Source organism: Oncorhynchus mykiss, unplaced genomic scaffold (genome assembly GCF_013265735.2).
Source record: "Oncorhynchus mykiss isolate Arlee unplaced genomic scaffold, USDA_OmykA_1.1 un_scaffold_182, whole genome shotgun sequence".
Taxonomy (NCBI): Eukaryota; Metazoa; Chordata; class Actinopteri; order Salmoniformes; family Salmonidae; genus Oncorhynchus; species Oncorhynchus mykiss.
The window spans coordinates 1-15073 of record NW_023493672.1 but is presented as its reverse complement, the minus strand read 5'-3'; the positions used below and the strand labels follow the sequence as shown (position 1 = coordinate 15073).

The 15073-nt window shown below is 49.5% G+C and overlaps 1 protein-coding gene across 2 annotated transcripts in view; it reads left to right on the top strand.

The window, feature by feature from the left end:
• LOC110534599 (proteasome adapter and scaffold protein ECM29) overlaps window positions 1-14904 on the top strand; it is a gene marked incomplete at its 3' end in the record, with an annotated part of 41277 nt that extends 26373 nt beyond the window's left edge. For both annotated transcript variants that reach the window (XM_036972589.1, XM_036972590.1), the window contains 11 exon segments: window positions 198-299; window positions 556-679; window positions 1375-1520; window positions 2593-2647; window positions 3995-4109; window positions 5542-5728; window positions 10005-10172; window positions 10841-11026; window positions 13576-13623; window positions 14081-14199; window positions 14754-14904. In XM_036972589.1, coding sequence (XP_036828484.1) covers window positions 198-299; window positions 556-679; window positions 1375-1520; window positions 2593-2647; window positions 3995-4109; window positions 5542-5728; window positions 10005-10172; window positions 10841-11026; window positions 13576-13623; window positions 14081-14199; window positions 14754-14904 — 1401 coding nt within the window.
• Between the last annotated feature and the right edge of the window lie 169 nt (window positions 14905-15073).

The following is a 15073-nucleotide window of genomic DNA, read 5'->3' as shown; positions in this document are numbered from 1 at the left end:
GTTAGGTAGACAGGTGTAGATGTGGTCTCTGTCTGTTCAGGAGGAGAGGATCCATCCAGACTGTTAGGTAGACAGGTGTAGTTAATAGTTAGATGTGGTCTCTGTCTGTTCAGATGGAGGAGAGGAGCCATCCAGACTGTTAGGTAGACAGGTGTAGTTAATAGTGAGATGTGTTCATGTGGTCTCTGTCTGTTCAGATGAAGGAGAGAGCCATCCAGACTCTGGGTTATCTACCAGTGGGGGATGGAGACTTTGCCCACCAGAAGAAGCTGCTGCAGGGGCTCATGGACTCTGTGGAGGTAAGGGGACTGGCTCTCATTTAATGGAGCCTTTTAAGACCTTTATGAAGCTTCATAAGACCTTCATGAAGCTTCATAAGACCTTGTTTATCATGCAGAAAGAACTGATATGATGAGAAGCAAGAATTTAACCCTTTCCACCTTTCTCTCCCTCCCCCTCTGTTTCTCTTCCTCTCTCTCTCTCTCGCCCTCCCCCTCTGTTTCTCTCTCTCCCTCTTCCTCTCCCCCCCCCCCCCCCTCTCTCTCTGTCTCCCAGGCCAAACAGGTAGAACTACAGTTTACAGTAGGTGAGGCCATCACCAGTGCTGCTATAGGGACCAGTTCTGGAGCTGCCAGGGACCCCTGGACCTGTACTGAGGAGCAATACAGTCCCCCAGACAGTAAGACTACACACAGTGGTTCAATCCACAGTGGTTCAACCCCTCAATCCACAGTGGTTCAATCCACAGTGGTTCAACCCCTCAATCCACAGTGGTTCAATCCCTCAATCCACAGTGGTTCAATCCCTCAATTCACAGTGGTTCCAGCCTTCAATTCACAGTGGTTCAATCCCTCAATCCACAGTGGTTCAATCCACAGTGGTTCAACCACTCAATCCACAGTGGTTTAATCCACAGTGGTTCAATCCCTCAATCCACAGTGGTTCAATCCACAGTGGTTCAACCCCTCAATCCACAGTGGTTTAATCCACAGTGGTTCAATCCACAGTGGTTCAACCCCTCAATCCACAGTGGTTCAATCCCTCAATCCACAGTGGTTTAATCCAGTGGTTCAACCCCTCAATCCACAGTGGTTCAATCCACAGTGGTTCAATCCCTCAATCCACAGTGGTTCAATCCACAGTGGTTCAACCCCTCAATCCACAGTGGTTTAATCCACAGTGGTTCCACCCTTCAATCCACAGTGGTTTAATCCACAGTGGTTCAATCCACAGTGGTTCAATCCACAGTGGTTCAACCCTTCCTGTGGTGTGAAACACAGCTCTGACTGATTTTGGTTCTTGTCTTTGTAATGCGTTTTTCTATTGGTTGTTTTTTACTGTCGTAACTGTCCAATCCTCTTGTCTCCCTGTCAGATGTGGAGAGTAACGATGTGGTTCCGTGGGTGCTGAACTCTATCCTGGCTAAGTACATCCCAAGTCAAAACCCCCACGTCAGACAGGCTGCCTGTATATGGCTGCTCTCTCTGGTGAAGAAGCTGCACCAGCACAAAGAGATCAGGGTACGGACACTAGGGGTCGGGGGTCAAGAAGCTGCACCAGCACAAAGAGATCAGGGTACGGACACTAGGGGTCAGGGGTCAAGAAGCTGCACCAGCACAAAGAGATCAGGGTACGGACACTAGGGGTCAGGGGTCAAGAAGCTGCACCAGCACAAAGAGATCAGGGTACGGACACTAGGGGTCGGGGGTCAAGAAGCTGCACCAGCACAAAGAGATCAGGGTACGGACACTAGGGGTCGGGGGTCAAGAAGCTGCACCAGAACAAAGAGATCAGGGTACGGACACTAGGGGTCGGGGGTCAAGAAGCTGCACCAGCACAAAGAGATCAGGGTACGGACACTAGGGGTCAGGGGTTAGGGGGTCAAGAAGCTGCACCAGCACAAAGAGATCAGGGTACGGACACTAGGGGTCGGGGGTCAAGAAGCTGCACCAGCACAAAGAGATCAGGGTACGGACACTAGGGGTCAGGGGTCAAGAAGCTGCACCAGCACAAAGAGATCAGGGTACGGACACTAGGGGTCGGGGGTCAAGAAGCTGCACCAGCACAAAGAGATCAGGGTACAGTATGACTGGCTGGGGGTTATGGGTCAGGGGTCAGGGCTGGGGGTTAGGGGTCAGGGCTGGAGGTCAATAAGCTGCACCAGCACAAAGAGATCAGGGTACAGTATGACTGGCTGGGGGTTATGGGTCAGGGGTCAGGGCTGGGGGTTAGGGGTCAGGGCTGGAGGTCAATAAGCTGCACCAGCACAAAGAGATCAGGGTACAGTATGACTGGCTGGGGGTTATGGGTCAGGGGTCAGGGCTGGGGGTTAGGGGTTAGGGCTGGGGTGTCAAGAAGCTGCTCCAACACAAAGAGATCAGGGTACCGACACTGGGGGGGGGGGGGGGGGGTTAGAGATCGGGGGTTAGGGCGGAGGGTCAAGGGCTCAGACTTGATTGAAAGGTCAAGAGTGGGAGGGGGGGGGGGGGGTCAAATGTCAAGTCTGAGATCCAAGATAACAGAGGAAAGTGACGGAGAACTAAATTCCTTGTGAGTTATTGACTCTCTTGAACTTTTTGTCTCATCTTCCAGTCTCACCTGAAGGAGATCCAGACGGCTTTCATCTCCATCCTGTCAGACCCTGATGGTGAGTCAGCGACTCCATGATCACTCAGACCACAATAATAAGCTCAATGGGGGTAACACAGTGGATCATAGGACTGATGTGTGTAGAATGGGGGTAACACAGTGGATCATAGGACTAATGTGTGTAGAATGGGGGTAACACAGTGGATCATAGGACTGATGTGTGTAGAATGGGGGTAACACAGTGGATCGTAGGACTGATGTGTGATTGTGTGTAGAATGGGGGTAACACAGTGGATCGTAGGACTGATGTGTGATTGTGTGTAGAATGGGGGGTAACACAGTGGATCGTAGGACTGATGTGTGATTGTGTGTAGAATGGGGGGTAACACAGTGGATCGTAGGACTGATGTGTGATTGTGTGTAGAATGGGGGGTAACACAGTGGATCGTAGGACTGATATGTGATTGTGTGTAGAATGGGGGGTAACACAGTGGATCATAGGACTGATGTGTGATTGTGTGTAGAATGGGGGGTAACACAGTGGATCGTAGGACTGATGTGTGTAGAATGGGGGGTAACACAGTGGATCATAGGACTGATGTGTGTAGAATGGGGGTAACACAGTGGATCATAGGACTGATGTGTGTAGAATGGGGGTAACACAGTGGATCATAGGACTGATGTGTGTAGAATGGGGGGTAACACAGTGGATCATAGGACTGATGTGTGTAGAATGGTGGTAACACAGTGGATCATAGGACTGATGTGATTGTGTGTAGAATGGGGGTAACAGTGGATCATAGGACTGATGTGTGTAGAATGGTGGTAACACAGTGGATCATAGGACTGATGTGTGTAGAATGGGGGTAACAGTGGATCATAGGACTGATGTGTGTAGAATGGGGGTAACAGTGGATCATAGGACTGATGTGTGTAGAATGGTGGTAACACAGTGGATCATAGGACTGATGTGTGATTGTCTGAAGAATAATATTCTGTCTGATGGTAAATCCAGTACATCCATCTAAACCCTGATCCATATATCCACCCACTCAAGACCTAGGTATTGTTCTTGTCTTCTCTTCCCATCTTCTCTCTCTCCTCTCCTGATACCCCTCTTCTCTCTCTCTCCTCCCCTGATCACCCTCCTCTCTCTCTCTCTCTCCTCCCCTGATCACCCTCCTCTCTCTCTCTCGCTCCTCCCCTGATCACCCTCCTCTCTCTCTCTCTCTCCTCCCCTGATACCCCTCTTCTCTCTCTCTCTCTCTCTCCTCCCCTGATACCCCTCTTCTCTCTCTCTCTCTCTCTCCTCCCCTGATCCCCTTCTTCTCTCTCTCCTCCCCTGATCCCCTTCTTCTCTCTCTCTCTCCTCCCCTGATCCCCCTCTTCGCTCTCTCTCCTCCAGAGTTGAGTCAGGACGTGGCATCTAAAGGTCTTGGTCTAGTCTATGAGATGGGAGGAGAGGGAGACCAGCAGGAACTGGTGTCTACACTGGTCGAAACACTGATGACTGGCAAGAGGTGAGAGAGAGAGATGGAGGGGGGGGGACCTAATCAACACCAGTGAAATGCACCTGTTGTGTTTGTAATCCTGAGGTCATGAATGACCTGCTGCACACCGGTTTAATTTAGGTTTCAAACAAAACAATACTAGTGAAACGACTCTCTTCACACTGTTTAACCAAATCGATGTCGAGTGTTTTTTAAATTTTTAATCAGCCCGTCCTAAACATGTAGCGTCGTGTTGTTGACGTGTCGGAGGACACCGAGGACTGTTGCTATCGGTCACCTTTTATAATCAGCCCGTACTAAACATGTAGCGTCGTGTTGTTGACGTGTTCAGGGTGAGTGAAGCGTGCCGTGTCGGAGGACACCGAGGACTGTTGCTATCGGTTACCTTTTTTAATCAGCCCGTCCTAAACATGTAGCGTCGTGTTGTTGACGTGTCGGAGGACACCGAGGACTGTTGCTATCGGTCACCTTTTTTAATCAGCCCGTCCTAAACATGTAGCGTCGTGTTGTTGACGTGTTCAGGGTGAAGCATGCCGTGTCGGAGGACACCGAGGACTGTTGCTATCGGTTACCTTTTTATAATCAGCCCGTACTAAACATGTAGCGTCGTGTTGTTGACGTGTTCAGGGTGAAGCATGCCGTGTCGGAGGACACCGAGGACTGTTGCTATCGGTTACCTTTTTTAATCAGCCCGTACTAAACATGTAGCGTCGTGTTGTTGACGTGTTCAGGGTGAAGCATGCCGTGTCGGAGGACACCGAGGTCTGTTGCTATCGGTTACCTTTTTATAATCAGCCCGTACTAAATATGTAGCGTCGTGTTGTTGACGTGTTCAGGGTGAAGCATGCCGTGTCGGAGGACACCGAGGTCTGTTGCTATCGGTTACCTTTTTATAATCAGCCCGTACTAAATATGTAGCGTCGTGTTGTTGACGTGTTCAGGGTGAAGCATGCCGTGTCGGAGGACACCGAGGTCTGTTGCTATCGGTTACCTTTTTATAATCAGCCCGTACTAAACATGTAGCGTCGTGTTGTTGACGTGTTCAGGGTGAAGCATGCCGTGTCGGAGGACACCGAGGTCTGTTGCTATCGGTCACCTTTTATAATCAGCCCGTACTAAACATGTAGCGTCGTGTTGTTGACGTGTTCAGGGTGAAGCATGCCGTGTCGGAGGACACCGAGGACTGTTGCTATCGGTTACCTTTTTTAATCAGCCCGTCCTAAACATGTAGCGTCGTGTTGTTGACGTGTCGGAGGACACCGAGGACTGTTGCTATCGGTTACCTTTTTTAATCAGCCCGTACTAAACATGTAGCGTCGTGTTGTTGACGTGTTCAGGGTGAAGCGTGCCGTGTCGGAGGACACCGAGGACTGTTGCTATCGGTTACCTTTTTTAATCAGCCCGTACTAAACATGTAGCGTCGTGTTGTTGACGTGTTCAGGGTGAAGCATGCCGTGTCGGAGGACACCGAGGTGTTCCAGGGAGAGGCTCTGGGGAAAGCACCGGACGGACACGGACTCTCCACCTACAAGGAGCTGTGCTCATTGGCCAGTGACCTCAACCAACCGGATCTGGTCTACAAGTTCATGAACCTAGCCAATCACCACGCCATGTGGAATTCCCGCAAGGTACAACCAGGAAGTGAACATGTAGCTCATGTAATAATATGAATTAATGGGTTGAGAAAAACAAACATGTATTAGAAACATGAATTAAAACTGTTTGTTGTTGTTGTCTTTGAACAGATTCTAATCAAAATGGCGAGACCTGATTTGACTTGTTTTTACTTTTCAAACACGTTTTTGTCACTAGTGGTGATCACTCTCCTTTTCTCTCTTTCTCTCTCCTCTCTTTTTCTCTCCTCTTTTTCTCTCCTTTTCTCTCTTTTTCTCTCCTTTTCTCTCTTTTTCTCTCCTCTCTTTCTCTCTTTTTCTCTCCTTTTCTCTCTTTTTCTCTCCTCTCTTTCTCTCCTTTTCTCTCTTTTTCTCTCCTCTCTTTCTCTCTCCTCTCTTTTTCTCTCCTCTCTTTTTCTCTCCTTTTCTCTCTTTTTCTCTCCTTTTCTCTCTTTTTCTCTCCTTTTCTCTTTTCTCTCCTCTTTCTCTCTTTTTCTCTCCTTTTCTCTCTTTTTCTCTCCTCTCTTTCTCTCCTTTTCTCTCTTTTTCTCTCCTCTCTTTCTCTCCTTTTCTCTCTTTCTCTCTCCTCTCTTTTTCTCTCCTCTCTTTTTCTCTCCTCTCTTTCTCTCCTTTTCTCTCTTTCTCTCCTTTTCTCTCTTTCTCTCTCCTCTCTTTTTCTCTCCTCTCTTTTTCTCTCCTTTTCTCTCTTTTTCTCTCCTCTCTTTCTCTCTCCTCTCTTTTTCTCTCCTCTTTTTCTCTCCTTTTCTCTCTTTTTCTCTCCTCTTTTTCTCTCCTTTTCTCTCTTTTTCTCTCCTCTCTTTCTCTCCTTTTCTCTCTTTTTCTCTCCTCTCTTTCTCTCTCCTCTCTTTTTCTCTCCTCTCTTTCTCTCCTTTTCTCTCTTTTTCTCTCCTCTCTTTCTCTCTCCTCTCTTTTTCTCTCCTCTCTTTTTCTCTCCTCTCTTTTTCTCTCCTCTCTTTTTCTCTCCTCTCTTTTTCTCTCCTTTTCTCTCTTTTTCTCTCCTCTCTTTCTCTCCTTTTCTCTCTTTTTCTCTCCTCTCTTTCTCTCTCCTCTCTTTTTCTCTCCTCTTTTTCTCTCCTTTTCTCTCTTTTTCTCTCCTCTCTTTCTCTCCTTTTCTCTCTTTTTCTCTCCTCTCTTTTTCTCTCCTCTCTCTTTCTCTCCTTTTCTCTCTTTCTCTCTCCTCTCTTTTTCTCTCCTCTCTTTTTCTCTCCTTTTCTCTCTTTTTCTCTCCTCTCTTTCTCTCTCCTCTCTTTTTCTCTCCTCTTTTTCTCTCCTTTTCTCTCTTTTTCTCTCCTCTTCTCTCCTTTTCTCTCTTTTTCTCTCCTCTCTTTCTCTCCCTTTCTCTCTTTTTCTCTCCTCTCTTTCTCTCTCCTCTCTTTTTCTCTCCTCTCTTTTTCTCTCCTTTTCTCTCTTTTTCTCTCCTCTCTTTTTCTCTCCTTTTCTCTCTTTTTCTCTCCTCTCTTTTTCTCTCTTTTTCTCTCCTCTCTTTTTCTCTTCTCTCTTTTTCTCTTCTCTCTTTTTCTTTTCTCTCTTTTTCTCTTCTCTCTTTTTCTTTTCTCTCTTTTTCTCTCCTCTCTTTTTCTCTCCTTTTCTCTCTTTTTCTCTCCTCTCTTTTTCTCTCCTTTTCTCTCTTTTTCTCTCCTCTCTTTCTCTCCTTTTCTCTCTTTTTCTCTCCTCTCTTTCTCTCCTTTTCTCTCTTTTTCTCTCCTCTCTTTCTCTCCTTTTCTCTCTTTTTCTCTCCTCTCTTTTTCTCTTCTCTCTTTTTCTCTCCTCTCTTTTTCTCTCCTTTTCTCTCTTTTTCTCTCCTCTCTTTCTCTCCTTTTCTCTTTTTCTCTCCTCTCTTTTTCTCTTCTCTCTTTTTCTCTCCTCTCTTTTTCTTTTCTCTCCTTTTCTCTCTTTCTCTCTCCTCTCTTTTTCTCTTCTCTCTTTTTCTCTCCTCTCTTTTTCTTTTCTCTCCTTTTCTCTCTTTTTCTCTCCTCTCTTTCTCTCCTTTTCTCTCTTTTTCTCTCCTCTCTTTCTCTCCTTTTCTCTCTTTTTCTCTCCTCTCTTTTTCTCTTCTCTCTTTTTCTCTCCTCTCTTTTTCTCTCCTTTTCTCTCTTTTTCTCTCCTCTCTTTCTCTCCTTTTCTCTCTTTTTCTCTTCTCTCTTTTTCTCTCCTCTCTTTTTCTCTCCTTTTCTCTCTTTTTCTCTCCTCTCTTTCTCTCCTTTTCTCTCTTTTTCTCTCCTCTCTTTTTCTCTTCTCTCTTTTTCTCTCCTCTCTTTTTCTTTTCTCTCCTTTTCTCTCTTTCTCTCTCCTCTCTTTTTCTCTTCTCTCTTTTTCTCTCCTCTCTTTTTCTTTTCTCTCCTTTTCTCTCTTTCTCTCTCCTCTCTTTTTCTCTTCTCTCTTTTTCTCTCCTCTCTTTTTCTCTCCTCTCTTTTTCTCTCCTTTTCTCTCTTTTTCTCTCCTCTCCTTTTCTCTCCTTTTCTCTCTTTCTCTCTCCTCTCTTTTTCTCTTCTCTCTTTTTCTCTCCTCTCTTTTTCTCTCCTCTCTTTTTCTCTCTTTTTCTCTCCCTTTCTCTCTTTTTCTCTCCTCTCTTTTTCTCTCCTCTCTTTTTCTCTCCTCTCTTTTTCTCTCCTCTCTTTTTCTCTCCTCTCTTTTTCTCTCCTCTTTTTCTCTCCTTTTCTCTCTTTTTCTCTCCTCTCTTTCTCTCCTTTTCTCTCTTTTTCTCTCCTCTCTTTCTCTCTCCTCTCTTTTTCTCTCCTCTCTTTTTCTCTCCTCTCTTTTTCTCTCCTTTTCTCTCTTTTTCTCTCCTCTCTTTTTCTCTCCTTTTCTCTCTTTTTCTCTCCTTTTCTCTCTTTTTCTCTCCTCTTTTTCTCTCCTTTTCTCTCTTTTTCTCTCCTCTTTTTCTCTCCTTTTCTCTCTTTTTCTCTCCTCTTTTTCTCTCCTTTTCTCTCTTTTTCTCTCCTCTCTTTTTCTCTCCTCTTTTTCTCTCCTTTTCTCTCTTTTTCTCTCCTCTTTTTCTCTCCTTTTCTCTCTTTTTCTCTCCTCTCTTTCTCTCTCCTCTCTTTTTCTCTCCTCTCTTTCTCTCTCCTCTCTTTTTCTCTCCTCTTTTTCTCTCCTTTTCTCTCTTTTTCTCTCCTCTCTTTCTCTCCTTTTCTCTCTTTTTCTCTCCTCTCTTTCTCTCCTTTTCTCTCTTTTTCTCTCCTCTCTTTCTCTCTCCTCTCTTTTTCTCTCCTCTCTTTTTCTCTCCTCTTTTTCTCTCCTTTTCTCTCTTTCTCTCTCCTTTTCTCTCTTTTTCTCTCCTCTTTTTCTCTCCTTTTCTCTCTTTCTCTCTCCTCTCTTTTTCTCTCCTCTTTCTCTCTCCTCTCTTTTTCTCTCCTCTTTTTCTCTCCTTTTCTCTCTTTTTCTCTCCTCTCTTTCTCTCTCCTCTCTTTTTCTCTCCTCTTTTTCTCTCTTTTTCTCTCCTCTTTTTCTCTCCTTTTCTCTCTTTTTCTCTCCTCTCTTTCTCTCCTTTTCTCTCTTTTTCTCTCCTCTCTTTTTCTCTCCTCTCTTTTTCTCTCCTCTTTTTCTCTCCTTTTCTCTCTTTTTCTCTCCTCTCTTTCTCTCCTTTTCTCTCTTTTTCTCTCCTCTCTTTTTCTCTCCTCTCTTTTTCTCTCCTCTTTTTCTCTCCTTTTCTCTCTTTTTCTCTCCTCTCTTTCTCTCCTTTTCTCTCTTTTTCTCTCCTCTTTTTCTCTCCTCTTTTTCTCTCCTTTTCTCTCTTTTTCTCTCCTCTCTTTCTCTCCTTTTCTCTCTTTTTCTCTCCTCTCTTTTTCTCTCCTCTCTTTTTCTCTCCTCTCTCTTTCTCTCCTCTCTTTCTCTCTCCTCTCTTTTTCTCTCCTCTCTTTCTCTCTCCTCTCTTTTTCTCTCCTCTCTTTTTCTCTCCTCTCTTTCTCTCTCCTCTCTTTTTCTCTCCTCTCTTTTTCTCTCTTTTTCTCTCTTTTTCTCTCTTTTTCTCTCCTTTTCTCTCTTTTTCTCTCCTCTCTTTCTCTCCTTTTCTCTCTTTTTCTCTTCTCTCTTTCTCTCCTTTTCTCTCTTTTTCTCTCCTCTCTTTCTCTCCTTTTCTCTCTTTTTCTCTCCTCTCTTTTTCTCTCCTCTCTTTTTCTCTTCTCTTTTTCTCTCCTTTTCTCTCTTTTTCTCTCCTCTCTTTCTCTCCTTTTCTCTCTTTTTCTCTTCTCTCTTTTTCTCTCCTCTCTTTTTCTCTCTTTTCTCTCTCTGTCTCTCTTTCTTTCTCTCTTTTCACTTCTTTCTCTGCCAGGGAGCAGCGTTTGGGTTCAACATCATAGCAGCGAAGGCAGGAGAGCAGCTCGCCCCCTACCTGCCCCAGCTGGTACCACGTCTGTACCGATACCAGTTTGATCCCAACCTGGGCATCAGGACGGCCATGACCTCCATCTGGGATGCTCTGGTCACTGACAAGAACATGGTACACACACACACATTACCACGGTACACACACACACACACACACACACACACATTACCACGGTACACACACACACACACACACACACATTACCACGGTACACACACACACACACACACACACACACACATTACCACGGTACACACACACACACACACATTACCACGGTACACACACACACACACACACATTACCACGGTACACACACACACACATTACCACGGTACACACACACACATTACCACGGTGTACACACACACACACACACATTACCACGGTACACACACACACACACACATTACCACGGTACACACACACACACTACCATGTTATAGAAATACACAATCGCCTACTCACCTTCTCTCCATCTCTCTACCCCCCTCTCTCTCTACCCCCCTCTCTCTCTACCCCCCTCTCTCTCTACCCCCCTCTCTCTCTACCCCCCTCTCTCTCTACCCCCCTCTCTCTCTACCCCCCTCTCTCTCTACCCCCCTCTCTCTCTACCCCCCTCTCTCTCTACCTCCCCCTCTCCCTACCCCCCTCTCTCTCTCTCTCTCTACCCCCCTCTCTCTCTCTCTACCCCCCTCTCTCTCTCTACCCCCCTCTCTCTCTCTCTACCCCCTCTCTCTCTCTACCCCCTCTCTCTCTCCCCCCCCCCCCCCCCCCAGGTGGATAAGTATCTGAAGGAGATCCTCCAGGATGTGATATCTAACCTGACCAATAACATCTGGAGGGCCCGGGAGTCCGCCTGCCTCGCTCTCAACGACCTCATCCGAGGACGCAACGCCGACGACCTCATCGACCACCTGGAGGAGATCTGGGAGACCCTGTTCAGGGTTCTGGACGACATCAAGGTGCGCTCACACACACACCCACACACACACACAGCTGTAAACACACACAACCACAAACAGACTATTCCTATTATATTATATTATTATAGCTGGGGGGGGCGTCAGATGGGTTGTTATAGCTGGGGGGGGGGGGGGGCATCAGATTGGTTGTTATAGCTGGGGGGGGGCGTCAGATGGGTTGTTATAGCTGAGGGGGGGGCGTCAGATGGGTTGTTATAGCTGAGGGGGGGGCGTCAGATGGGTTGTTATAGCTGAGGGGGGGGCGTCAGATGGGTTGTTATAGCTGAGGGGGGGGCGTCAGATGGGTTGTTATAGCTGGGGGGGGGCGTCGGATGGGTTGTTATAGCTGAGGGGGGGGCGTCAGATGGGTTGTTATAGCTGAGGGGGGGGCGTCAGATGGGTTGTTATAGCTGAGGGGGGGGCGTCAGATGGGTTGTTATAGCTGAGGGGGGGGCGTCAGATGGGTTGTTATAGCTGAGGGGGGGGCGTCAGATGGGTTGTTATAGCTGGGGGGGGGGGGCGTCAGATGGGTTGTTATAGCTGGGGGGGGGGGGGGCGTCAGATGGGTTGTTATAGCTGGGGGGGGGGGGGGCGTCAGATGGGTTGTTATAGCTGGGGGGGGGGGGGGCGTCAGATGGGTTGTTATAGCTGGGGGGGGGGGGGCGTCAGATGGGTTGTTATAGCTGAGGGGGGGGCGTCAGATGGGTTGTTATAGCTGGGGGGGGGGGGCGTCAGATGGGTTGTTATAGCTGGGGGGGGGGGGGGGGGCGTCAGATGGGTTGTTATAGCTGGGGGGGGGGGGGGCGTCAGATGGGTTGTTATAGCTGGGGGGGGGGGGGCGTCAGATGGGTTGTTATAGCTGGGGGGGGGGGGGGGGCGTCAGATGGGTTGTTATAGCTGGGGGGGGGGGGGGCGTCAGATGGGTTGTTATAGCTGGGGGGGGGGGGGCGTCAGATGGGTTGTTATAGCTGGGGGGGGGGGGGGCGTCAGATGGGTTGTTATAGCTGGGGGGGGGGGGGGCGTCAGATGGGTTGTTATAGCTGGGGGGGGGGGGGGCGTCAGATGGGTTGTTATAGCTGGGGGGGGGGGCGTCAGATGGGTTGTTATAGCTGGGGGGGGGGGGCGTCAGATGGGTTGTTATAGCTGGGGGGGGGGGGGCGTCAGATGGGTTGTTATAGCTGGGGGGGGGGGGCGTCAGATGGGTTGTTATAGCTGGGGGGGGGGGGGCGTCAGATGGGTTGTTATAGCTGGGGGGGGGGGGCGTCAGATGGGTTGTTATAGCTGGGGGGGGGGGGGCGTCAGATGGGTTGTTATAGCTGGGGGGGGGGGGGCGTCAGATGGGTTGTTATAGCTGGGGGGGGGGGGGGCGTCAGATGGGTTGTTATAGCTGGGGGGGGGGGGGCGTCAGATGGGTTGTTATAGCTGGGGGGGGGGGGGCGTCAGATGGGTTGTTATAGCTGGGGGGGGGGGGCGTCAGATGGGTTGTTATAGCTGGGGGGGGGCGTCAGATGGGTTGTTATAGCTGGGGGGGGGGGGGGCGTCAGATGGGTTGTTATAGCTGAGGGGGGGGCGTCAGATGGGTTGTTATAGCTGAGGGGGGGGGCGTCAGATGGGTTGTTATAGCTGGGGGGGGCATCAGATGGGTTGTTATAGCTGGGGGGGGGGGGGGGCGTCAGATGGGTTGTTATAGCTGAGGGGGGGCGTCAGATGGGTTGTTATAGCTGGGGGGGCGTCAGATGGGTTGTTATAGCTGGAGGGGGGGGGGCGTCAGATGGGTTATTATAGCTGGGGGGGGGGGCGTCAGATGGGTTATTATAGCTGGGGGGGGGCGTCAGATGGGTTATTATAGCTGGGGGGGGCGTCGGATGGGTTATTATAGCTGGGGGGGGGGGGGGGGGCGTCAGATGGGTTATTATAGCTGGAGGGGGCGTCAGATGGGTTATTATAGCTGGGGGGGGGCGTCGGATGGGTTATTATAGCTGGGGGGGGGGGCGTCAGATGGGTTATTATAGCTGGGGGGGCGTCAGATGGGTTATTATAGCTGGGGGGGGCGTCGGATGGGTTATTATAGCTGGGGGGGCGTCGGATGGGTTATTATAGCTGGGGGGGGGGGGCGTCGGATGGGTTATTATAGCTGGGGGGTGTCGGATGGGTTATTATAGCTGGGGGGGCGTCGGATGGGTTATTATAGCTGGGGGGTGTCGGATGGGTTATTATAGCTGGGGGGGGGGGGCGTCGGATGGGTTATTATAGCTGGGGGGTGTCGGATGGGTTATTATAGCTGGGGGGGCGTCGGATGGGTTATTATAGCTGGGGGGTGTCGGATGGGTTATTATAGCTGGGGGGTGTCGGATGGGTTATTATAGCTGGGGGGGCGTCGGATGGGTTATTATAGCTGGGGGGGTCAGATGGGTTATTATAGCTGGGGGGGGGGCGTCGGATGGGTTATTATAGCTGGGGGGGGGGGGGGGTGTCAGATGGGTTGTTATAGCTGGGGGGGTAGTGTCTGTGGGGTTGTTGTGCTGACCTGTGTATTGTCTGTCTAACAGGAGTCTGTCAGGAAGGCTGCTGATATAACCCTCAAAACACTGAGTAAGGTAAGGAGGCTTTACTGTGTGTGTGACATCTCCAGGTGTGTGTGTGTGTGACATCTCCAGGTGTGTGTGTGACATCTCCAGGTGTGTTTGTGACATCTCCAGGTGTGTGTGTTTGTGACATCTCCAGGTGTGTGTGTTTGTGACATCTCCAGGTGTGTGTGTGTGAGACATCTCCAGGTGTGTGTGTGTGTGACATTAATCTCTCTCTGTCTCCAGGTGTGTGTGTGTGTGTGCGTGTGTGAGACATCTCCAGGTGCGTGTGTGTGACATCTCCAGATGTGTGTGTGTGACATCTCCAGATGTGTGTGTGTGACATCTCCAGGTGTGTGTGTGTGACATCTACAGGTGTGTGTGTGTGACATCTACAGGTGTGTGTGTGACATCTCCAGGTGTGTGTGTGTGACATCTCCAGGTGTGTGTGTGTGTGTGTGTGACATTAATCTCTGTCTGTCTCCAGGTGTGTACTAGGATGTGTGAGTCGTCAGGTTTAGCAGCCCAGAGGACTGTAGCTGTTCTGTTACCAACCCTCCTGGATAAAGGCATTGTCAGCAACGTGCCTGAGGTCCGCTCTCTCAGGTAACGCCTCCATGTGTGTGTGTTCATTGGTCTCTGTATATGATCTATCGCTCTGTCGGTCTCTCGCTCTGTCGGGTCTCTCGCTCTGTCGGGTCTCTCGCTCTGTCGGGTCTCTCGCTCTGTCGGGTCTCTCGCTCTGTCGGGTCTCTCGCTCTGTCGGGTCTCTCGCTCTGTCGGGTCTCTCGCTCTGTCGGGTCTCTCGCTCTCTCTCTCTCGCTCTGTCGGTCTCTCGCTCTCTCTCTCTCGCTCTGTCGGTCTCTCGCTCTCTCTCTCTCGCTCTGTCGGTCTCTCGCTCTCTCTCTCTCGCTCTGTCGGTCTCTCGCTCTCTCTCTCTCGCTCTGTCGGTCTCTCGCTCTCTCTCTCTCGCTCTGTCGGTCTCTCGCTCTCTCTCTCTCGCTCTGTCGGTCTCTCTCTCGCTCTGTCGGTCTCTCGCTCTTTCTGTTCTCTCTCTCGCTCTGTGGTCTCTCTCTCTCTCTCTCTCTCTATATGAATGAAATGTAAAACTTTTAGAGACATTGTTGGCCGTAGCAGTTAAGCAGCCCTCCTCCCTCCAGTATCCAGACCCTGGTGAAGGTGTCTAAGACAGCTGGTAATAGGTTGAAGCCCCACGCCCCTCGTCTGATCCCAGCACTCCTGGAGGCTCTCAGTGTCCTGGAGCCACAGGTCCTCAACTACCTCAGCCTCCGAGCCACGGAGCAGGAGAAGGTAACGTACACACAGAGAGAACACACTTACTAAACCTCAGCCTCCGAGCCACGGAGCAGGAGAAGGTAACGTACACACAGAGAGAACACACCTACTAAACCTCAGCCTTCGAGCAGGAGAAGGTACATACCACACACACAGACTATAACTGCCGTTTCTCCAGAGGTGT